Here is a 24,960-nt window from a genome sequence, read left to right on the forward strand (position 1 = left end):
CTCGAGGCCCGTACCAGACAGGAGGAGCCCCCCAAAACCAACAACCAACCAGCCGCGTCCCCTCCAGATAACGGTCCGCACCAGCGTCCGCCAAACCATCAACACACGCCTCGATTTGTATCGGCAAACCCAAGTATTGGCGCCAACGGAGTGCCACGCCAGCCAGACTTACAGACGCCACGGTTATATCATACTGGCTCGACGAAGGAGGGGTGAGGTGGTGTGCTTTTCTCGGATGAGAACAGAAGTGCTTCTAGACCTACCCTGAAACGGCAGCGAGAGGAACACTTAATATATCCATTAATATTGTCGAACATGATCGTTTTGAAGCTCTACGTGTTAGGGTGTTGTGGGCAAAATGCTGAAATGGCGTACCACCCTCGAAAACTTTGAACGAAGATGTTGTTGTGAGACTTCTAACGCCGTTTCCTTTGGGCGTAAACGCCGCTTCCTTTGGACAGAAAATTGAAAATATAAAATAGTACTCAAAACCTAATATAAGCCCCAGAATCCAAGATAGAAATTTCAAGTGCCACTGGAATAGCATCACTTAAATAGTAGGAAGTACATAGAAAAGAAATCCAGTATAAGCTGATTTAATGTTTTGAAGAGGGAAAGAAATGAATTAGAATCTATTAGTTTCAAATTAAAATAATATTAGATCGCAAAGTTGTGTACTTATAGGTCATGGAATAGAACGAGTGAACTCACAGAATACTCTTTGTGAGTACTCTTTGAGGACACTGCGTAATACAGAAGAAAAACGTCATGCACTGTTCATGAGCTGGTAGCGCTTGCTGGATCAAGTCGTATCTCAACGTATGCTCTTGCACGTAGGCGCGACTAGATGGTTTTTGTGCATCTTTGGAAATTTTTCGATCTGCTAGGAATCATTAATCTTGAAATAGGTAGATCAGCAACCTTGTGTATATCACTACGTAAACCCAAGAGAGGAAATGATCTGGACTTGTCTTATATCATACAGGAAAGACTGAACTTTACCCTAAAGTAATAGACTGTTAGCAATTTACCGACATAGGAAGTGAAAATTAGTATTTAATTGTGAGAAGGTACTGACGTTTCGTTAAAGTAGCAAATGAAATCTACATCTTCTTACAAACTCTTTGACGGAAACGTAACTAATTCCACCCAGCTCACGGAAAAGTTACTTCATTAATACAATAACAGGACGTGAATAGTATAGAATAAACCAGTATAAAATGGATTTACTGCGTGACATTCCTTTCAGCCCATTTAATGTTGTGTGTTTATGAAATTTATAATTGTGCAACGACATAGATTAATAACAGCGCGCAGCATGCATAAATATTCTTTGCCGCGTTAGACAGTTATTGTACCGGTTCGAACTATTAAGCTTACGTAAACTGAAAACTTTACGGGAAAAACGCCGTACATGGGCTGTAGCCATAATTTGTACACGGATATCCGTTGGTGTCCAACTACGTGTACCTGTGCTCGTACGCGTCGCGGAGCATATAACCATTTGAACTGAACGGTATCATTGATACACACTCGGTGTGAATACAGTGCAGTAGGATAGATTTTTTTTTTTAGGTAATGTTCCTCATCAGACAATATTACCGCTAGTTAGTCGGAGCACGAATATCATCAACGAACATTTCCAATACATCTTAAGACTGTACTCCTTTCCAACGCGGGTCTTTTCATGGGTGCATTTGACCGGAACTTCATTTCTACGGATGACAATTCGCGACCTCATCACTGCACAGATGGACCAGCACCTGGAGCTACTGCCCGTTCCCCCGAGTTAAATCTCATCTGGGATGCGTCCGGGGGACGTACTGTAGCACGTCCAATGCACCAATGACCATCCAGCGGGTGGCAACCGCACTGCTGGCGGAATAGGACGCCCAACAACAAGAGCACTGCTCGAGAATTTGGGATCCTTACCAGGTCGGATTAAAGTAAGACACTGAAGCAATTCAGAGGTGTGCTACCCTAGCTTTGTTACCTGTAGGCTCGATCAACACGAAGGTATTACGGGAACGCTTCGTGAATGAAATGGAAATCCCTGGAGGGAAGACGACGCTTTTTTCGCGAGGCACTATTGCGAATATATAGAGAACATGCATTTGAGGCCGACTGCAAACCGGTTCTACTGCCACCAAAGTTCATTTCGCATAAGGACCTCGAAAATAAGATGAGACAAATTAAGGCTCGTACAGAGACTTAAGCACAGTCGTTTCTCCCTCGTTGCCTTTGTGAGTCGAACAGGAAAGGAAACGACTAGTAGCAGCGCAAGGTACCCACCGCCGTCCACCGTACGTCTGTTTGCGGAGTATGTATGTAGATCTCCTTACGAACCTTGGGGTCAGCATGGGAGCGCTTTGCAGAGCATGCACTGCCCTCCGTGACGACAACACACCCTTTTCTAAACTACGTATATCCCGCCTTCTTCGGTGTCCACACGACCATAACAAATCGTGGTTTCAGTGAAATTATTGTCTTCCGTCATTTCCCACTGCGTATTTCGTTCGGTTAGCTTTTGTAGTATGCTGTATCAGTCCTTTCTATTTATGGGCCATGTTTTATCGAGCTATGTTACTCGGCAGTCACACAGCATGCGAAAGCCAGTTCCGTTCTTCAGTTTTCCACTGTATTGTGCTGTCTAAGTCGATTTTGTGAACCTTTGTGTGAATCTTAATTTGTAAAAACAGCAAATGTTTTGTACGAGGTCTGTTAAAAAATTCCGGAACATTCGTAATTTCGCGCCAATTATGTGTTGAACCGAAATGTGATTGACATCCCTGCATACGCCTGTGTTTAATGTGTAACTGCCGAATGTTTCATTGTTGTATGTCTGTTAGACATTGTTCAGTGCTGTATTGAGTAGAACGCTGTGTCACACAGTTTGAGAATGTCGAGATGACAGAGCTAGATGAGCAACACGTCTGCATTGAATTATGCGTGAAACTCAAGAAAAACTTTACAGACACGCCAAATGATGCAGGAAGTCGACAGTGATGAGTGCGGAAGCCGTAGTCGACGTTATGAATGGTTCACATGGTCTAAAAATGGTCAGACGGTCGTTAAATACGACCCTCGTTCATGAAGCCCTTCGTCGTCTCCCTACACCGCTAATGTCAGGAACGTCAACGAAACTGAGAGTACCATCGAAGACTGACTCCCCAAGAGATTGTCCGGCCGCTGTGGCCGAGCGGTTCTAGGCGCTTCAGTCCGGAACAGCGTTGCTGCTACGGTCGCAGGTTCGTATCCTGCCTCAGGCATGGATGTGTGTGATGTCCTTAGATTAGTTAGATTTAAGTAGTTCTAAGTTTATGGGACTGATGACCTCAGATGTCCCATAGTGCTTAGAGCCACTTGAACCATTTTAACCAACAGAATACATATCAGTGGGATTATGTCATCCAGACACAGCATCTTGGAATGCATTATGTTGCCGCCAACTTCGTCGCACGTCTCATGAAACAAGAGCAGAAACACCGTCGCGTCGTAATCTGTGAAGAGCTTTCGGGTCGCCCAAATGAGAACTAGATCTTCCTTAAGACAGTCGTACTGGTAATTAGACGTAGGTCTACTGTTATGATGTTGAGATCAAGGTTCAATCTTCACAATGAGTCGGGAAAGGTTCTCCAATAAAAGCCAGTCAGGTCAGGTCAAATGTCAAAGTCGTACCGATAGTTTTCTTTGACTTTAAAGGATTAGTTCATCATGAATTCGTGCCACAGGGACAAACTGTTAATCGATGGTACTATCGGGACATGTTGCGACACCGACGAGAAAATGTGGCAAGGAAACGACGTGAAAAGTGGCGAGACAATTCATGGCCCTTGCATCACGATAACGCACTAGCATATTCATCCCAGTGGTGCGTGACTGTTACACGAAAAACGAAATCATTGTGCTGCCTCACCCTCCTCCAGGCCTAGCCCGTGCTGACTTTCCTTTTATGTCCAAAAATGAAAACCGTGAATGAGATTTTCACTCTGCGGCGGAGTGTGCGCTGATATGAAACTTCCGGGAAGATTAAAACTGTGTGCCGGACCGAGACTCGAACTCGGGACCTTGCCTATCGTGGGCAAGTGCTCTACCAACTTTTTTTTAAATTTTATTTTTATACAAATGGATAAAAGGAAGGCCGTTCCTCTTCGGCTACATAAACAGAACAATAGAAAGTCGTCCCATTACGACAAAGGATGCTCTATACTATAGCCCGCTGCGAATTTTTCGATGACTGTCGTCTCGTTGCTGCTTTGTTTCCGTTGTTTGTTCAGTATCATAAAAAAAGGAACTGGGAAGAGGTGCTATGGCTATCTTCTCATGTCATCGATAATCCAGCTGCGAGGCGGATTATGGAATGCGCTCCAAAGAAAATTAGAAAAATATTGCCTGTATTTAGGGTTCTTGACGATCGCACAATGTCGTTCGTTGAGGTAATACCAAAAATCGGGTACTGTCTTTTCGCCATTACCGAATAGGTAACGAACAGCGTGGCCGCTGATCCAGGACACAGAGTTCGTTTTTGCTCTTGGGAAATAAATCTTATCGGGGAAAAGAAGTGATCGGGTAGTTATCCTGTCGTGCGTGTCAGAAAAGCCAATATCTGACGCACCTAATACCAAACGTCCTTTGCCGACCGGCATTCGAAACGATATTCATCCGTGACAATCACTTGGCATGTGGCACACAAGGGTGAATCAGCTGGGTGGATGTGATGTAGGCGGGACTGGCACAACTGTTTCCCATTAACAGTTACGTACCATGCAGACTGCACATCAGTATCAAGGGTGGTGGCATGCACTGCCTGCCACACAGCGCGCCACTTTGTAGTGGGGTGTTTGCTTTCAATCACATTCGGCGTCCTGATCATTTGCATGGCAGCATATATCGCCGTCGTCATCATCAAGCGTGTGGGTAGTAGTGCGGTGCGGATGTAGCTTAATTCATGAAAGATTTGGCTAATGGAGAAGAAAGGTGCTGGGATGTTCGATATCATCACAGGGGGTGCGAGTGAGATTGGTCATAAGGCTTCCAGTAAGAGACTTGTGACGCACGTCGGAGTTCGTCGCCACAGTTGCAGGTGACAGCTGACGAACAAGGCCTTCACTCTGTTCTGAACATGACAAAGGCATAAACCCCCGCTGCTCCTCGGGAGGATTAGGGACTCGTAACGAATCTTAAATAACATGCCCGTATTAACAAAGGATCCCAAAACCGCCAACATGCGGTGAGCCAGGGTAGGTGGTATCGGAAGATCAACTGAGCTACCCAAGCACGGTCCCCACAGCTTTACTACTGCCAGTATTTCGTCTCCTACCTTCCAAACTTTACAGAAGCTCTCCTGCGAACCTTGCAGAACTAGCACTCCTGAAAGAAAGGATATTGCGGAGACATGGCTTAGCCACAGCCTGGGGGATGTTTCCACAGCAGGAGAGCGTCTGTAAAGTTTGGAAGGTAGGAGACGAGGTACTGGCAGAAGTGAAGCTTTGAGGACAGGGGTGAGTCGTGCTTGAGTAGCTCAGTTGGTAGAGCACTAACCCGCGACAGGCAAAGGTTCCGAGTTCGAGTCTCGGTCCGGTACACAGTTTTAATCTGCCAGGAAGTTTCAATGAAAACCGTGTTGAAAAGACGAATATTTGCAATGAGAGCCGAGACAAAAGAAAATTTGCAGATGGCGCTTCGCGCGATCCAGCAAGAGGCGTACCAAGACAGCTTCAGGAAGTGGAAACGGCTTTGGGAGTGGTATATAAATTGTGGAGGAGAGTATTTCGAAGGAGATCATGCAGAATAAGTAGAACGTAAGCCCAGAAAAGTTTTGTGGACAGAGATCCTGAGTTTTTTGAACAGGCCTCTTACATCCTGCTTCACGATCGTAGTTGTTCAGTTGACTTTTTTGTGTGCTCGGTTGGGTCTCACTCTTAAAATTTTTTAGTTTCTTTGCAGTTACTTTTCCCTTTCGGTGAGTGATGCCAGCAGAAGACTACGGAGTGTGACGTGCTCTCGCTGTCTGCAGGTACAAGGAGGGCCAGCGGCAGGGCTCGGGAACCGGCCTGTCCGGCTTCGGGCTGCTCGCCATCACGCTGAAGCTGCTCAAGGAGCGCGACCAGCTGCTCATGCTGCCCATCATCATATTCCTCGGCTTCGAGCAGGCGTTCATAGGCGCTGATTTCACCGCTGTGAGTTCCAGTAGCAAACTTCTCATTAAACTTCCAGTATCCTTTACTCGGGCAGTATCTCAGATGGTTCAAATGGCTCTGAGCACTATGGGACTTAACATTTGAGGCCATCAGTCCCCTAGAACTTAGAACTACTTAACCCTAACTAACCTAAGGATATCACACACATCCGTGCCCGATGCAGGATTCGAACCTGCGACCGTAGCGGTCGCGCGGTTCCAGACTGAAGCGCCTAGAACCGCTAGGCACTATCTCAACGTCCATGATTTTTTTTCCATTATGGAAGAAGGAACTCTGTTACCGTTCCGTGTTATTTCTATAATACACACTGATGAGCTAAAACACTGAAACCACTGCTGACCGCGAGGATGAATACTACTGGTGGCACTGCGGGCACTTGCCACGGCGAGAAAGTACAGGTTTGTTATAATTAAAGTACATATAGAGCTACGCACATGGGCTGTAATTATCGCATGGCTGCGAAACTTGGTCAGTATTCCATTCGATTTACGCTGGAAAAAAGTACTTCAAATTTTGCCCACCACATGCAAATGTGGCGCTATGAAAGCAAGAAAAGCGTATAGCAACGTTTCGATATGTGAATGGATGACGAGGGGGGCGTGAGCACTGAAGCACCTTTTCATTTCTCCCAGTAACTCACCGAAAAAACTTAACACAAACTTTGAATAATAATTTAATTCCAGCACTACTGAAGATGAGGAATCGGGGAATATGAATCACCCACAAGCTTCACTTCAAGTTTGCATTTATTGCAACACAACCAGTTAAAACGCCAACAATTACGTGTTGCAATTGATTAGGTAGGTCACAGCTATACTGGCAATAATTTATAGGAAACAGATTAAGGCTTGCCAATTTAGAAAATTTAAATTCTACCGAAATTAGGAAATAACCAGTTAAACTGGCGAACAACTTGCTTCAGATTTGATTGGTATACATTATAGCGCTGTAACACTTCTCGAAGAGATAAATCGTAGAACACGGAGAACTAAGCAAATTCACGTGTTACAGGAAGCCGGATCAGTTAGTTTAATTTGAGAGTAATATTTCAGTGGACTTACTTAAACACTAAATGAGACGATGAATGTAGCACCCATTAAAAGAGGAATACACATTAAATCATGGAAATAGCACAATGAATTCAAGCTTCTAACACAACTCTGTTTCACCCTGAACAATTCATCATACAATCAATTTGGGATCAGATTGGCCATGTAAAATCCACTTAATAAGCTCCACTACAACAAGTTACTCTCTAAGCTATATAATCTGTATACAAGAGCAAAGGGATGGGACCAGCGCTGGCCTAAAGCTAGCTTGAGGAATTAAACCCCTCCCTACAGCTGAGGCAGGTAAAGAAAGGGTAAGGTTGACCTTCACAAATAACTAACTCATTAATTGACCTGAACCGAAAAAAAACATCGCGGGACAAGTCCTACATAATTTAAGGTATAAAATAGTTATTGAACTAATTAACTAAAATCTTATAGAAAATTCGATAAACAAATTACACAAATGCAAATTTAAGTTACATTGGTTGCATGACGTGCATCGCGAGTGGTATGGGACGTGCTGATTATTGATTCAAACAAACCCAGGAGTCAACCACAAGGCAGCAATAATTCTTTTCTAATACATTGGGCACGAATGTTAACACTGATATGAACCAAACAGCACACAGCGGCAGAAACGGAAGAGAATTTCTAAAGCGTCTGATAGGAACAGTCAACAGTAGTAACGACGAATAACTTAGGCAATATGGCCGGGTTACTGGATCACCGTTTTAGTGGAGTGTGAATGGCATCCACCGCTGAACAAAGGTGTATGATAGGTCTTAACATGATTGATGCTACCGGTACCGAGGCACATTCTTGCTTCCACACCGGCAAAATAGAGGCAACAGAACTGATAGAATTTCTATAACGTCTCGAATCAGACACCTCTATTCAGACCCAAAAGCCAGTAACCTTATCGACGCCACGTCCACACTAGACATAGAGTCGACAACCGTCGCACTAACCGCGACCACTCGCCACTCCCGGCCTTCCCGCTCATTCCCAGCTTCGACTGCAACGGTGTGTTAATACCATCGAATCGAGTGTCATCCCTTAGCATTACCTGCTGTACGTTTTGATAGGCAAATCTGCTCACTATCGCCAAAGAATGTCAGGTGCCATTTTCATCCACTTATTATGACATATAAAATCTCTCATGTAAGGTGCGAAATTGGCATTCATTCTATCTGCCACCTTACGGTAGTATACTATGTCGAAATTGATGATGCAGAGTTGGAAAAGGAAATCATATAAATGACTAGCGAAAGAAGAAAATCGTGGACATGTGGTATGTAGATTTTATTGCCCGTGAGATAGGCACTTCAGATGACTGAAGCAATGGACACAGCAAATTATCTCAAGTGTAGAAAACGTTCTGCAACAGTGTGAGGTTACTGCTATTAGGGGGGGGGGGGGGGGGGGTAGGACGTCAAACGGGCCGACTTGAAGCAGGAGAGGCACCACAGGACATTTTAATTTCCACTGTCTATATTTTTACAAATAAATTAATAAAACTTTGAAGCATGACCAGGAAGGATTCAGAATTCACACTCATAGCAGTGGAAGCTCGAAAACATAACGAAGTAATTTTTTTTTACATCTGAAATTTCATCATTTTTTTCACTTACTAATGACATCATTTGTTGCTATAGGTACACTTTTCTTCATAAGTAAGAGAGATTCTTCGATGAATTTTGCACAGCATACAAACCATAGTTAAAGGTGTGTGAAACTCTAGAATTTTCCAAATCTATTAAAAACTGTTGTAAAAATTGAGGTAATTAACTATAAAATTTGTGTTTTTTCTAAACACGAACTTTAAAATATAGCAGCTCATTCGTTTTTTCATAAATTAAATAAATTCTAGAGTTTCATACACCAGTAAGCATGGTATGTGTGTTGTGCAAAATGCATCGAAGAATCTGTTTTCGAAGTTCCACTGCAATGAGTGTGAATCCTGAATCCTTCGTGGTGATGCTGGCAAAGTTTGTGAATTTATTTGTAAAAGTATAGACACTGGAAATTAAAATGTCTTGTGATGCCTCTCCTGCTCCAAGTCGGCCCGTTTGACGTCCTACCTCCCTTAAAGAAAGGCTTAAAACTGACGAAGAACTTCCTGAATCTGTACATGTAGAAAATGCCACTCATTAGACGTAAAGAGGTTAACACAGGATAGGTAGTAGGGAAGGCTCGAGGGATTTTACCAGCCCATGCGCCTCCCCTGTACCCCTTCTTCCATTTCCAGACATACTCAACCTTTTTACCTTTCTCACGATGTCATTTATCCATGACGTCTCATCTTCACATACCACACTTACTCGTACATATTTTCCACCTGAATACAGCCTTAAGACCAAAGCAACATTCATTGAAACAGAAGTGAAATGTTTACAGTGCAATACATTTTCATTTACACTCCAAAATTAATTACGTCAACCAGAATTAAGTTATGTCACGTACATAGTACTTAACCAAAATCTCTTATCATTTTCAAGTTCCTTGAGGAGACGGGAGCGAGACCTATAGCTACAACCACTAGTTGAGTAGTCTATAGTTAGTAGTTATGTCCGACCTTCTGCTGTGAGAAGAGGAAGGTCGCAGGACAGCAAGTGACTTACATGTAAATGCTTTATTGTCGAAATAACTACTGTACAAATGGCCAGGCCCTCTTTAGTGTAAATGTAGTACTTAAGGGAAGAACGGCTGTGGTCGGATATCGAGGAGTTGTGCTTTCCGAAATGAGAGGATCACGATTTATGGCTCGAAACAAGCAGTTTTGAAAGAACTTTCTTTTGTTTTTAGTGAAAAGTAGCAGCCAAATCTTAAATACAGTTGTTTAAACGCAAGCAATGTGAAATATGACGAAACTGGAGAAACAGTTCATCCAGTGCACTTTAGTTACTTAAGCTCCAAAGCAAGATTGGAAAGGTTTTTTCGGTATTATCTTAATATTAGTATTATTGATGATGGTTTCAACACAGGGAAGTAAGCGCGAAATAGAGAAAACTTAAGAGAATTAACAGCACAAGGAGTTAACTTAGAGGGTCGTGGCAAGGATAAGAGGAATGCAAAAGCATTAAAGGCAGATTCAAAGGAGAGGGAGTGATGGAGAACGGATGCATGCATCTTTCCACGTCGTGTGAAAGCTGCTTAATAACAATGTCTGCATTCAAAAGACTATGGCATGTGACGGCCAGAGCATATTTTACGTGTTCCTTATTTATTTATTTATTAGAACTTGTTTTTTGTTGGGCAAAGGTTGCTGTGTAGGAACTGTTATTTATTCATACTCTGACATTTACGTTTATTTGTAACTCTTGAAGTTCTTATCTTCTGCAGTGGCTCTGAAGCTGACGCAAGTACTCTTCAAGTATTGTGAAGGCGCACGATAAAAACTGAGTTGACAACACTGTCATTAGTAACTTTTGCTGTGTAGGAACTGTAAGGCCTTTTTATTCTGACATTTATGTTTATTTGTAACTCTTAAGGTTCTTAGCTTCTGCAGTGGCTCTTGACAACACTGCCTTTAGTAACTCTTGCTATGTAGGAACTGTAAGGCCTTTTTATTCTGACATTTATGTTTATTTGTAATTCTTAAGGTTCTTAGCTTCTGCAGTGGCTCTGAAGCTGACGTAAGTACTTTTCAAGTATTGTGTAGGCGCAAGATAAAAACTGAGTTGACAACACTGTCAATGTTAACTTTTGTTACTTTGAAAGACTCACCTAAGGTGCTGCATCTGTCATCTGTTACAGAATACAGTAGACTATTTCCAGTAAGACACCAACTTTTATGAGTGATTTATATTTCCAAATTATTCTCACACTTCTTCATTAATATAGAACTTGTCGCCATGGGCTGTGGCATTGTTCACCCTCCCTCTTAGCTCTCCCCTCCCCCCGTCCATCTTCCCCCCTCCCAGCCAGCCACGACAAGTAAAGGACACTTGAACCGATGTTGAAAAACCTGACCTGATAGATTATTAGTAAGTGTTTTGAGGTACACAGGGTACTTACTGTGACTCGAGACTGAAAAACAGAGGTACCTGTACGACCCAACGAAAGTTTAGAATATGCGGAAGCAGATTATTGGTGTTAATTGGCTTAGTAGCTACGTAAATACGTATAGATTAGTATCACACATGAAGAGAAAGCGAGCAATATTTAAATAAACTGAAAGACACCACCTGCTGAAAAAATTTTGGGATCTGGTGGAATGAACAATTTGGCGGAAGTACATCAACGAACAGATAAACAGTCTATAGGCTCTACTCAGAGCTGTCTACATCTCCTTGAGCACGATCTTCGAGACGTACCGTCGGGTTTCATGTCAATGGGATTCGATTGGGCTTAGGGCTGAGGAACTAAATCGAATTTGAAAAAGCGATTTACAACTCTGTCACAGACGATCTAATGCCAGTCTCATTATATCCAGCACTAGAAATTTATAAGCCATGTTCAGTCGGCATCTAACCATAGGTCAGAGAGCTTATCTCAGTGAAGATATTCGAAGCAACACCACCCAAATCCACGTCTACCCGCCCAGATTTACTAGTTTTTGAAAGCTGTCGTCAATCGCTCAAATGAGATACGAGATGGCTTTCTTGGTGTTTCTCCAGTCTTTCTTCTATATAACCTACGCACTAAACTGTTCGTAACACGTTGCTTCTAAACGGTGTCACTCGTCTTCTACAAACAACGTTCTCACTCTGAAGGTGGCAAACGTGCGTCCCCTCTACGCAGTCCATCGAGGGGCATGCGGAAGAGGAGGAGACATAACTGTTCATTGCTGACACTGTAGACCAAATGTACGATACTTTTTGCGTCAGTTACGATCTCTCTTTTAGGCTCCCGTCATTCAAGTAAAGAAAGCATGGTTACAAAACTTTTCACTTAAACACGTAACGATGATGTGAAGGAGACATTCTTTTTGTTGGAGGATCATTTAATAAGTAATGAGACAGTTTGCTGTATTATGAAATGGATTTGGCAAATCAGTGGAAATTTTTGTCTACTGTTCCATGAAATCTACAATACCATTTATGCATTTGTCCTATTTTCCTACGAGTCATTTTACCTATTCGGCGAAGAATCTTTTTTTCACAGCGAAATTCAATCGTCAGCTGCACGATTTCAGTATTTCATTGCACTTAACTGGTTTCGACAAATTAATGTCATCTTCGGAAGCCTACTACACTTAGAAAATCATAAATCGTTACAACTATATCATACATTCATGTGAAGTACGAGAAGCGTATTACAAACTATTTACTCAGTATTGGCTTATTACACAGTTAAGCAGGTGTCATTACCTTCATAAATGAAGGATATTACCACAAAATATCGCAAAACGTATGCAGTTTATGCTATAATTACGAGAGAGTGCTGAAAAGTAATATCTCCGAATATTTTATTCTGTTCTCAATATCGCTTGACCTATTACATGTCACGTGTATTACTGGACCGGCTTTCCTGCTTCGCTCTCGCGCTAGAGGGCTCCGAATTGTAGTGTGTAACGTAGCGTTATGTAACGTAACAATGTTAGAGCCTGTGAAAGCCACAGAAATTTGAAAGTACGAATTTGAAGAGTTCGTCCACATATAGAGCAACTTATCCTTCAGAATTACAATTCCAGACAACACACGAGTGTTGCGACATCTGTAATAAATCGACGCCTTGCGTTCCCTGTCATCAACAATCTTCCATACAGTCGCGGTTTGGCCCCATCCGATTTGTTTCCAAAACTTAAAAGACACCTTCGAGGACTTCTTTTTGATAGTGATGAAGGTGTGCAATCAGAGGTGAGGTTGTTGCTCCGTCAACAAAGTCTAAAATGATTTGGTCTCTCGTTGGAAGAAATGTGTTCGTCGCCAGGGTAACAATGATGAGAACAAAGTATGTAAACATGAAGACTAACGATATAGAATGTTAAATCAGTTTGTTTGAATTATGAAGCTTTAGGGGTTTTCACGTAAAAAAATACAGCACGCCCTCGCATAGTTACATATTGGCAACTTTCAGTAAAATAATCACAGTAATATAAACATAAATCATTAGAACAATGCCATACATGTATGCAAAATGAGAGGAGCGTATTAAAAACAACTTTCTAATTATTGGCTTATAACACGAAGAGGCATGTGCAGTATCAGGTCGAACGTTGTCTTGAAGAAGAATCCCACGTTCTCTGCAAAGCCCGACATTTCTTCCCCAGTACTTGCTTGACTTTGTACTCAGTCATGTCTAAGTAGTAGAAGCAGGATTAAGTGTTCCCTAGGACAGCGAGGTCATAAGAGACGGATCACAAGCTCGTATTGCGACGAAAGGATGGGAAGGATACCAGGGCGTGCCCTTTTGAAAGAAGCAGAGCCGGAATTGGCCTGCAGCGACTTAGGGAAATCACGGAAAATGGTCAGACGGGGATTTGAACCGTCGTCTTCTGGAGTGCGAGTCTAACGTGCTAACGACCTCGCCACCTCGCTCGGTATGTCTGAGCAGTATCGGCTGTTAATAGCGAGTTGTCCCTCCACAAATTCACAAAAAGCCTAATACGAGCACTCGAAAAAACCAGTCGATGGTTAGGTTTTCAGTTTCTTATGGACAGGAGATGCAGATTGTCTCCACTGTATACTATGACGCCTGGATTACGACTCAATATGATGTATTCACGCTTTATTAAAAGCGAAAATCATATTCTCAGGTGCATCACCTTCGTGTCGGAAACGATATTTGAGCTTAATGCAGCTGCGAAATCTGTGTTCCTTGAGATGAACAGTTAACTCTATGACAATCCAACTCGAACAAGCCTTACGGTAGTTCCATTTGAATGACAGACTGAATGGTTTCAACAATAACTCAAAATTGTTCAGAGATTGTTTGGCAAATTCGTCGCCGGTATCCATAAATAAATGAATCGATACAACCTTGCAACGCCGGTACCGATACTGATTCTGGACACGCGGAGCGGTGCTCGTTGGTTGCATATTTGAGGACAATTGTAAACTTTTCCACCCACAAGAAAATACTCGCACGGTTCATAAAACTATCGTCGTATTGTTTTCTTCATATGAGAGAGTGTTTTGGGCGGTTTTACGTGTTTTAGAAATAAAAATATGATCACAGAATGATCTTCTTCAAAAGTACTTTCTTAGAACGGACACGACATCACAATTTAGACATCGTGTTAGGCTAAAAATTAATGGAACAGATGGCTACCTCTCCTCGCAAGGATTTCAATAGCCGAAAAGTTTCAGTTCCTTACATTGTACGTTGTGGTGTTCGTCGGTTACGCCTTTGTTAAATTAGTGTATGACCCACGTATTTTCTTCTCGCGATCCCAACAGCGTTTCGTCATTGTCGTTTAGCTGTTCAGTGGCTGCACTATAAACCTGATAGGTCTTGCCGTCAAGTCTTGGCCAAACTGTTATTTACCGCTACTGTCATTTTTGACAATTCTTTCAGCAACTGAAAGAAAAGTGACATTAATATGCTGTTCACTGTAGGGTTGGATGGGTAAAAAAATGGTTCAAATGGCTCTCAGCACTATGGGACTTCACATCTACGGTCATCAGTCCCCTAGAACTTAGAACTACTTAAACATAACCAACCTAAGGACATCACACACATCCATGCCCGAGGCAGGATTCGAACCTGCGACCGTAACAGTCGCGCGGATCCGAACTGAGCGCCTAGAACCGCTAGACCACCGCGGCCGGCGTTGGATGAGTAAATCTGCTCGTCAGTCCAAGGCTGGAGCTTACAATCATCAAGAGATCCGTTGCCTGCTTCAACCAGTGCACAATGAGAGTTCATATACTTATAAACAACATTCACTTCTAACAACAAAAAACCTCATTAATACGCCACTCTAATGCCAAGTTATGAAATTATATACTTCAGTAACGATATATACTCACAATTTCACCTCACATAATGTAGTAGTTTGCACATTTTCCCCGTTTCAGTATCTCATTACTTCTGCTAAAAAAAATTTCAGTCCATAACTGAAATGGGAGGTACTAACTGAGTTTTCATCACTTGTGTAAGCGTCTCATTAGCTTATTCACATGTTCGACTTGCAATGAAATAGTTTGCACTCCTTTCCTCTATAATACATTTTATGCTTAATTAATAATCGTACCATTTCAAACATGTCATATCTACAGTTATGTATCTGACGTAAGCTGCTTTCTGATTGTAATTAAGTTTATAAACAAGTTTCGGCCGTTCACTCACAATCGACAGAATCCGCATTACACTACTGCTGTAACAAGCAATACAAGCCACTATGTGGATACCATAGTGTCAATCAACAGAACATTTTTAACAGATCTACATCATAGTTACGCACCTCACGAATGGGTGGTATTGTTTAATGAAACTGTCCGCAACTACATATGAAAGATACTCTAAATAAGCAGTTTTCTTTCAGGGAAAGTGGATGAAACAAGCCGATTCGCGAGGAAATACAAACTTAACAACACATAAGAGAATTACTTGTCCCTGTCGTTTACTTTATTCCATTGCACATTTCAGTTAAAGAAATTTTTGCAATGCTGCTAAAATTTTCAATGATATGAGGTCTCGCCAGAAAACTGTTTTAAGCCGAGGTCTGTGCAAATCGAACCGTACAAGCCGTGCAACATGTGTTTACCGGCATATATCTTGCTAGATTTAATTGCGGCCCATTTAGGAGGTTGTAGCCGACCAGAAAAGATCTTAAAAGGAGAAAATCGCTTTGCGGAACCCATTGCGACAGATTTGCAGGCGCTGCTGTGACAGATAAATTAGGAAGCACCGGGTCGATTTCAGCCTGAGGAGCCATTCTTTTCAACGCACAGGAACGGAATAAGGTCACGTCTCCTCCCTGAGTGAAATATTTCCCATTTGGCTCATACGGAAGATTTACTGAGTCCATTCTTACCATCAATACGTGACTTACATAGGTATTACAGCATCAATGGCCTTTTACACCTTATTCATTCTGACATCCTTAAGCATGCCATTTGGAATCCATAAAGCAGGAAAACACACGAGGTACTGATCTTCAGCAATGTCAAAATGTATGGGAACTTAACGTTTGTAATACAGAGACAGATTTAATGGAAATGTTCAGTGAATAAAAGTCCAGTTATCGGGCAGTCATCTGATCACAAGGGAAACCATTAAACAAACAAATCATTACAGGCGTCATTAATCGATTTCATTTGCGGCTCTTAAAACAAGCTGGGTTCATCTACTAAAATTTTATGGCGGCCTCCGTTTCACATGGGGGGATCATGATAGATTATCTGGTCGATGTTTGGAATTATCCATTACTCCATCATGTATTGGTCTTCTGAAAGTATCTATATAAACAAAAATCCTTTGTTGTCTGTATGAAAGATCACCATTTGAGAACAAATCGACAGATTTGCCAGGACAAGGTTTGTACGAAAGCAACATTTTTGGAAAATCCACTGGGAAGGTCTGGTATTTTTGTATGAAAACCTCGGTGAAAGAAATATAAAGATCGGTTTGACAGTTCTGCCGATACATGTTTTCATGAAAAAGATGTGACGTGCAGTTTGACAGTTATGATGTCTCATGTTTTATAACAGTAACAAATTCTGCATTGAATATTGATATTTTGAGAGAGATAATACATTTTAAAGCGATATTTCAGTGTGTTATTGGTGGTGATCTTATCTTTGGTGTGTTGCAAAGATTAGAGTGACGTCAGTTCGTGGGTATTTGGTGTGCTGCAAACATTGAAATGATTTCAGTTTGTGGATTACCTTTTGGAAAAAATGTCACCACTGAGGCGTCGACATATCGGTCGGCATACGCGAAACGCAAGTCAGCTACGTGATCATCGATTCACTGCAACTGCCGAAGAGCGTAGACAGCGTTTGGAAGCAAATCAAACAAGAATTTATCAAGAGCCTGCCATTGAGATTCCGAAACAACGGATACTGTCGAGTTCGACTCACTCAGTTGGAACTTACGGACAAAATAATTAGGAACGTTGACAAAACAGACGGCTAAACGTATGTAATCGGTGGTTGGGTTGGGTTGTTTTGGGGGAGGAGACCAGTCATCGAGGTCATCGGTCTCACCGGATTAGGAAAGATTGTCGGTCATGCCCTTTCGAAGAAATCTTACCGGCATTTTCCTGTAGCAGTTTAGGAAAGTCATGTGAAACCTAAATCAGGATGGCCGGACACGGGATTGATCCTTCCAAATGCGAGTCCAGTGTGCCAGCCACTGCGCCACCTCGCTCGGTGTAATCGGTGGTGATCGTATCTTTGGTGTATTCAAAGATTGAACTGATGTCCGCTCGTAGTAATTCAGTGTGTTGCAAACATTCTGTTGATTTCAGTTTTTAGTCCATTTCTCTGGAGAAAGTGCCACCAGTAAGTAGCCGCGACATCGTTGGGTGAACGCGCAACACAAGTCAGCTACATGACTGTCAGTTCACTGAGGCTCACGAAGAACGTAGACAACGTTTGGAGGCAAATCGAATAGGACTTCCACTTTCTGTTACTCCGGCTGCGAGAAAGAGTATGCTAAGCTGTGCAGTGAAAATGTGCAGTCATTTTTAACAGTGAAATTTTCTTTATGGCTAACTTCATAATCTTACCGTTCATAGATTAAAACCATGCCAAACACTGTCATTACAAGCCACTAACCTCACAGATTCAGCAGCTGAAAAGATCCGTCTCGTACTCCGTGTACAAATGATTCCAGGCGATTAACCCATTCATTTTGACTTCTGTTCCTAATCAAGATTCAGTTTCCAACAACAATTAATGAGGCCATAGACAGTGGGGAGGCGGAGAATGAAGAGAAAGTGGAAGGAAATGGGCATAAAGAAGGGGAAGAAGGGTATGGACCTAGAGATGGAGAAGAAAATGGATAGAGAGAGTGTGGGATAAGAGATGTACAGGGAGCGGGGGAAGGGTGATGAACAGAGAAAGAGGGAGGAAGAGGAGGTGGGAAAAGGGAGGGGAGAGAAGGAGAATGATAGAAAGAGGAGCGAGAAGGAGATTAGGATGCACATCCAATCCAATACATTCTATATTTAGCGACTGCGAAGCATTGCCAGGTTCGCTACTTTGTTTATAAAAACTGTCTGCTACGATGTCTTACATTTTCGAGGCTAACACAAATTTAATGAAGGTATTTTAATTCCATCTTTCAACTATAATGAAATGCGTGTTTGACTCGTCAAACGCGTTTCCCTTTATTAAAATAGAACGTCAACAGCTTAATGAAAGAATCTTAAACTGACTTTCTTCATAGATCGAAACACACTTCGTTACAGAACATGTTGAGCTTACGATATTTTACGCTGGTTTCCATTCACATCAGAAAACAACATCTGCTTGCACATTTTTGAGTTATTTCCGTTGATTCCCGCCTATCCTCATTTGTTTTGTAGATCTATGCATTTTTTGATTCAAAATACACAACAATACAGCGTTACTACTGTTTGTCTCTATCTGGCCACATACGATTCGCGGATTTTGTGTAGTGTTTTTAACTTCGCCGTTAGTGTTTTCTTTGATCTAAACTCTTCTTCTGCGATTCGTCGTATGTGCTTTACGCCGTTGAACTGTGTTGTCGTGTATGTATTTGATGTCTGAGAGAAATAAAGGTGTAGTGGTGCAGTTCAAGATTTTAATCGTGAGTTTGTGGGTGCGGCGAAAACATGCTTTTTCCTGCAGTTGCCAAGACGGAATTAACATACTTTTAATAATTATGAAGGAACTATAGACAATAAGGCCGCAAAAATGAATTTAACACAAGTTTCTTTCATTTCTGTGCCATTTGTCGAGATGAAACATGTTCAGCATTAACAATACCTAAAATGAAATGAGATACGCATTTCCAAATACTTAAACTCAGGTCCAGTGGAATTACGACATGTATTTCCTCTGCGTGTATTCACATGAAATCAACAAGGTACAATAACATCATATCTGAAAATCTGACGTAGTACTGAGATCATATCACTTATGAACATTGATATAGCTAATAAGTATGATGCAGGTATGAGTGTGGCAAGGCCGAACTGGTAAAGGACGACCATATGGATGATACCGTGTTGGATGTGAGAGACAGCCACAGAATAACCATTAGCAGCTTGTTTTGTGAGAAGTTACAGGAACCTGACCACAGATTATACATAGTCTCATACAGCATACTTTCGCCAGATAAATCACTGGCGAGCAAGGTGAACAGTCACACGTTTGGAACGGCGATTACAGATTGAATGCAACTCTGGTTCAGTCGCGCCTATACGTCATCTAACTCTCGAAATGCCGTGCTGCAGTTTTATGCCGAAAGCTGCAGCTGCAAGACGGGTATCACAGCAACCGGATGAGTCCAAACAGTGGCAGAACCCTGACGTTCCTTGATTCCAGTGTCCCGCAGCTCATCAGTACCTAATTTTCTAAGTTCAGGGCGAACTTCTGTCGAAAGGAACGTTTAATATCAAAGAGGCATTTCCTACCTACGGAAACTTTCAGAATATACCAATGGTCTACGCTCCCACATACGAAGAAGCGGGCTCTCAAATCTTTTCCCAGGTTCGGTGCCAGAATGGCTCCTTCTGCTTTCTAAAAACAGAAATCAAACCGTAGCCCAAAATGGCTACTGATTCTCTCACAACATAGAGAGATACTATCTCGATGGAAAAATTTTCAGTCATCACTCCAGCAACTCACCATTTTAGAGATGAATTGCTGTCGTGTTTTCAACAGCTACGGGCGTTCTCTGATAAACATTATATGACCCGGCAGAGAAACAAGCATCGTCTGTGTCTCCAATTCTTGAGAAAGCCCTGTATCCACAGGCACTACTCCCTCGCTCATCTCGCTTACCCAGCATACATCGTCATCCCGGTGCCTGCAAATGCATCACTCGGCCGGAGATGTTGACTGTTGGCCCATGAACCCCTGCTGCACTAGGAATTTCCCCTTTGGGACGGCCACACCGTAAATCGTGATCAGTTTCCCCCTACCACTTGTTCTTACCAGTTCACACAGAACCACAAAACTAGCATGCAGATGGCGTTGCTAAAAAACATGCACTACACGCACTAGAGTCTAATACAAATTAAATGGAAGAAATTAAGTGAAAGTGTAGATGGATCGCGTAACTCTTCATCGATTCCCGCGAACGTGTTTAACATCACAAACACGCTCCAGTTATAAAATGTCGATTCAAAACACCTTCAGTACTCTAAATTCCCAGTTGCTATTTTATTTGACCAACCGGTTTCAGACCTGTATTACGCCATCTTCGGGCCCCCTAACCGACGTGTAGGAAGAATTCTATCTCTGGTCCAGTCAAAATGTGCGATAGTATTAAGTGACTGGTATCCGTCAATCTCTTCTTCACATGGCAGTCCCTTTGTTCATCACTTTCCGACTATTAAACATCGGCAAGAGATGATCGAAGCTTTCGCTGTGTCTAGAAGAAATCTACTGACGCCACTCACTGAATGTTGCTCCCCATTTTGACTGGACCAGAGGTAGGATCCTTTGCACATGTTGGCTAGGGGACCTGAGGATGGCGTAACGTACCTCTGGAACTGCTTGCTTAAATAAAACAACTGGAAATTTAGACTGCTGAAGGCGTTTTAATACGACATTTTATAACTGTAACGGATGTGAGATGTTAAACAGTATTGAATTGCTTCTACTAATATTCTCAACACCTACCGAAATACACCGTCCGTAGCATGAATAGCCAACATCGACCAAGCTTAATCAAATTTAAATCACATAAGCAGAATGACTGATATTGAGTAACACACAGTAAATGAAAATGAATCAAGAGGAAATTGCTACCATAAACAATAAAAATACAGTACGTAATTACACTAGCCAACTGCTAGAATAGGTACACACTAAACCAATCTACATAACACAGAATAGCACATATAATTGAATCATGTGTAAAACAAAACACTAGTAATCGTTCAGGGCAAAATATAATCTAACAAAACTCGTGTATATACTTTTTTGGACTCATGATTATGGCCGGCCGGAGTGGCCGAGCGGTTCTAGGCACTTCAGTCTGGAACCGCGCTACCGCTACCGTCGCAGGTTCGAATCCAGCCTCGGGCATGGATGTGTGTGTTGTCCTTAGGTAAGTTAGGTTTAAGTAGTTCTGAGTTCTAGGGGACTGATGACCTCAGAAGTTAAGTCCCATAGTGTTCAGAGCCATTTGAACCATTTTTTCATGATTATGATGACGATCTTTGCTTAAATTCACATGATAGTATAGTACATTAGTATAGTACATAATATACACGTTAACGTGTATCGAAACCAGTCAGTAACACTTCATGTTCTTTTATAGTCCTGTACAGCCAACAACAATATACATAATGCCATGTCACACTGTTAACTTGAAATATACAAAGATAAATTTAAATACCCAATGAGAACTTTACAATTCCTTTTTCTTAAAAACTACATAATATTTTATAAATACTTAATGTAAAAGAATATAAATACGTAATACAAAAGAAACCAGAGCACTGACCATTTTTGGTTCTAATTAATGTGAGTGAAAGAGGCATTTTTTACTGAGTTAACGACACAGTTATTTGTTTATGGGCGCTGACACTCACTGATCACTGCACAGACGAAGCAAAACCTGCTCGTAAACGTCCTTTCCGTGACGACCAATGCTTATGCCTCGACAGTGATTCAAATGGTTCAAATGGCTCTGAGCACTATGGGACTTAACTTCTGAGGTCAGCAGTCCTCTAGAACTTAGAACTACTTAGACCTAACTAACCTAAGGGCATCACACACATCCATGCCCGAGGCAGGATTCGAACCTGCGACCGTAATCGTCGCGCGGTTCCAGACTGTAGCGCCTAGAACCGCTCGGCCACTCCGGCCGGCCTCGTCAGTGATATCTGGGGACTTCCTTTGGGATGGAGTTCACTAAGAGACTTTCATCTGGAGACTGTTGCTTTTTGGATAGGTGTGGAAACTTTTACTATAGCAACTGACTGAAAAAAGCGAGATAAGCGCGCCACTTTGAAGCTCAAACTTACTCGCACGTTAACCTAATTCGTGGCGGGCCGCATCAAACCAGTCAGAAGACTGATGACCCCCTCCCCTCCCCCCCCCCCCCCCCCAAAAAAGAAGAAAACACTCGCGGACACCCAAAAGAAGTCGAGACATTAAACCACGATTCCCGTGTTTCTGTATCGAAAGGCTGCAGCAGAGACGCGCTGTGTTGCAGTCGTACGTGACGTGCGCGTGGGGCGTGGAGAACATCGGCTGGGTGATGATCTGCTACGGCGCGTGCAACTCGGCGTCTGCGCTGGGCGCCAGCTGGCTGGTGAAGGCGACGGGCCGGCTGCCCGTGGTGTGCGCCGCGGCCGCCCTGCACGCCGGCCTGCTGGCGGCGCTGCTGGCGTGGCGGCCGCACGCCGACGACCGCGCCGTCTACTTCGTGCTGTCCGGCGTCTGGGGCGCCTGCGACGGCGTCTGGCTCGCGCAGATCAACGGTAACGCACAGCACTCTCTCCCAGTAAAGAGATACACAGGGTGTACCAATGTCAGAGTGAGTGTGTGGAAGAGCAGCTGAACGCGATGGACAGTATCTTGAAAGGAGGGTATAAGATGAACATCAACAAAAGCAAAACGAGGATAATGGAATGTAGTCGAATTAAGTCGGGTGCTGCTGAGGGAATTAGAATAGGAAATGAGACACTTAAAGTAGTAAAGCAGTTTTGCTATTTGGGGAGCAAAATAACTGATGATGGTCGAAGTAGAGAGGATATAAAATGTAGACTGGCAATGGCAAGGAAAGCTCTTCTGAAGAAGAGAGATTTGTTAACATCGAGTATAGATTTAAGTGTCAGGAAGTCGTTTCTGAAAGTATTTTTATGGAGTCTAGCCATGTATGGAAGTTAAACACTGACGATAAATAGTTTAGACAAAAAGAGAATAGAAGCTTTCGAAATGTGGTGCTACAGAAGAATGCGGAAGATTAGATGTGTAGATCACATAACTAATGAGGAGGTATTGAAGAGAATTGGGGAGAAGAGGAGCTTGTGGCACAACTTGACTAGAAGAAGGGATCGGTTGGTAGGACGTGTTCTGTGACATGGAGGGCATCGTGGAGGGTAAAAATCGAAGAGGGAAACCAAGAGATGAATACACTAAGCACATTCAGAAGAATGTAGGCCGCAGTATGTACTGGGACATGAAGAAGCTTGCACAGGATAGAGTAGCATGGAGAGCTGCATCAAACAAGTCTCAGGACCGAAGACCACAACAACAACCAAATGTGAAAGGCTGAAACACTCTGTGCATGTCACTGGATAGAGGAAGCTCGAAAGTCTTCTGGTCTTACAGACACTACAGAGTACACTCACACGGGCACTGTGCGTTGCTCGAGAAATATCTAAATTATAGTCCATTTCATGCTACACACGAATCAAATCAATAGGTCCCAGTTTATAGAATCGACAGCTTCAACAGCTCTTGAAGAGTAACTGCCACAAGTGGAACAGAGCAAATTATGTGCTCTGATGACCTGGCAGTCCAAAAGCAGTGAACAAGATCTTGTTGAAACTTCCTGGCAGATTAAAACTGTGTGCCGGACAGGAAGTTTCATATCAGCGCACACTCCGCTGCAGAGTAAAAATTTCATTCTGGAAACATCCCCCCGGCTATGGCTTAGCCATGTCTCCGCAGTATCCTTTCTTTCTGGAGTTCTAGTTCTGCAAGGTTCGCAGGAGAGCTTCTGTAAAGTTTGGAAGGTAGGAGACGAGGTACTGGCAGAAGTAAAGTTGTGAGGACGGGGCGTGAGTCGTGCTTGGGTAGCTCAGATGGTAGAGCACTTGCCCGCGAAAGGCAAAGGTCCCGAGTTCGGGTCTCGGTCCGGCACACAGTTTTAATCTGCCAGGAAGATTCATATCAGCGCACACCCCGCTGCAGAGTGAAAATCTCATTCTGGAAGATCTTGTTGTCCTCCTCTTCCAATTCAGCGTTATGGGATGGTGTTGTTAAGATAACAGCGTAAATTGAGATGGGGCGACGTCATCCATAAAAATGAAACAACTAATTTTTTTGTGAAGCTGAGGAAAAAACCAATTTTGCAACGTGTTCAGGTATGATATTCCTCTCACAGTTTCCTCCGCAAAAAAAAAAGAAAGGTCCATGAACTTTGTGAACAGAAACGGCAGAAAACACGTTCAATATTGGTGAGTCTGTGTCATGTTCGACGACGTAGCCAGGATTTTGTGACACTCATATTTTTACACTACGGCATTTTACTTTCCAGACATCGAATAGAGGTAGCTTGCAATAACTAGGCAGGGATGAAGAGACTCAGTCAGCGTAAAATTGCCAGGAGAGCTGCATCATGGCAGTCTTTGGACTGATGACCATAATAATATACTTTGTTTCCTTTGATTCATGATACCAGTCAGCGATACTTTTGTACTTTTCATACTGAGTCGTCGGGAAAGATGGGTAGTTCGGAAAAAGTGTCCTTTGCCATATCCAGGAGAACTGAAGTGCAAAATTTGTACCTTCTGTTATGCTCTCCGGGACGCAATAATCGGTGCAGTAACTGCAACTTCTAAGGCCTCATATGCATGCGTAGTTTCCGGAGAAGCCACACCATTGTTTGAGGAAATTGAACTTTTTCTGGACCCATATTCTTACGTTATGGCGCTTTACTTT

The 24,960-nt window shown here is 42.7% G+C and overlaps 1 protein-coding gene across 1 annotated transcript in view; it reads left to right on the forward strand.

The window, feature by feature from the left end:
- The window catches only part of LOC126474021 (UNC93-like protein), a 422,847-nt gene that overhangs the window by 370,799 nt on the left and 27,088 nt on the right, over positions 1–24,960 (forward strand). The window contains exons 5-6 of the mRNA XM_050101426.1: positions 6,017–6,179; positions 22,505–22,772. Of these exons, the coding sequence (XP_049957383.1) occupies positions 6,017–6,179; positions 22,505–22,772 (431 nt within the window). The remainder of the gene's footprint in view (positions 1–6,016; positions 6,180–22,504; positions 22,773–24,960) is intronic.

The sequence above is a fragment of the Schistocerca serialis genome, chromosome 4 (assembly GCF_023864345.2).
Source record: "Schistocerca serialis cubense isolate TAMUIC-IGC-003099 chromosome 4, iqSchSeri2.2, whole genome shotgun sequence".
Lineage (NCBI taxonomy): Eukaryota > Metazoa > Arthropoda > Insecta > Orthoptera > Acrididae > Schistocerca > Schistocerca serialis.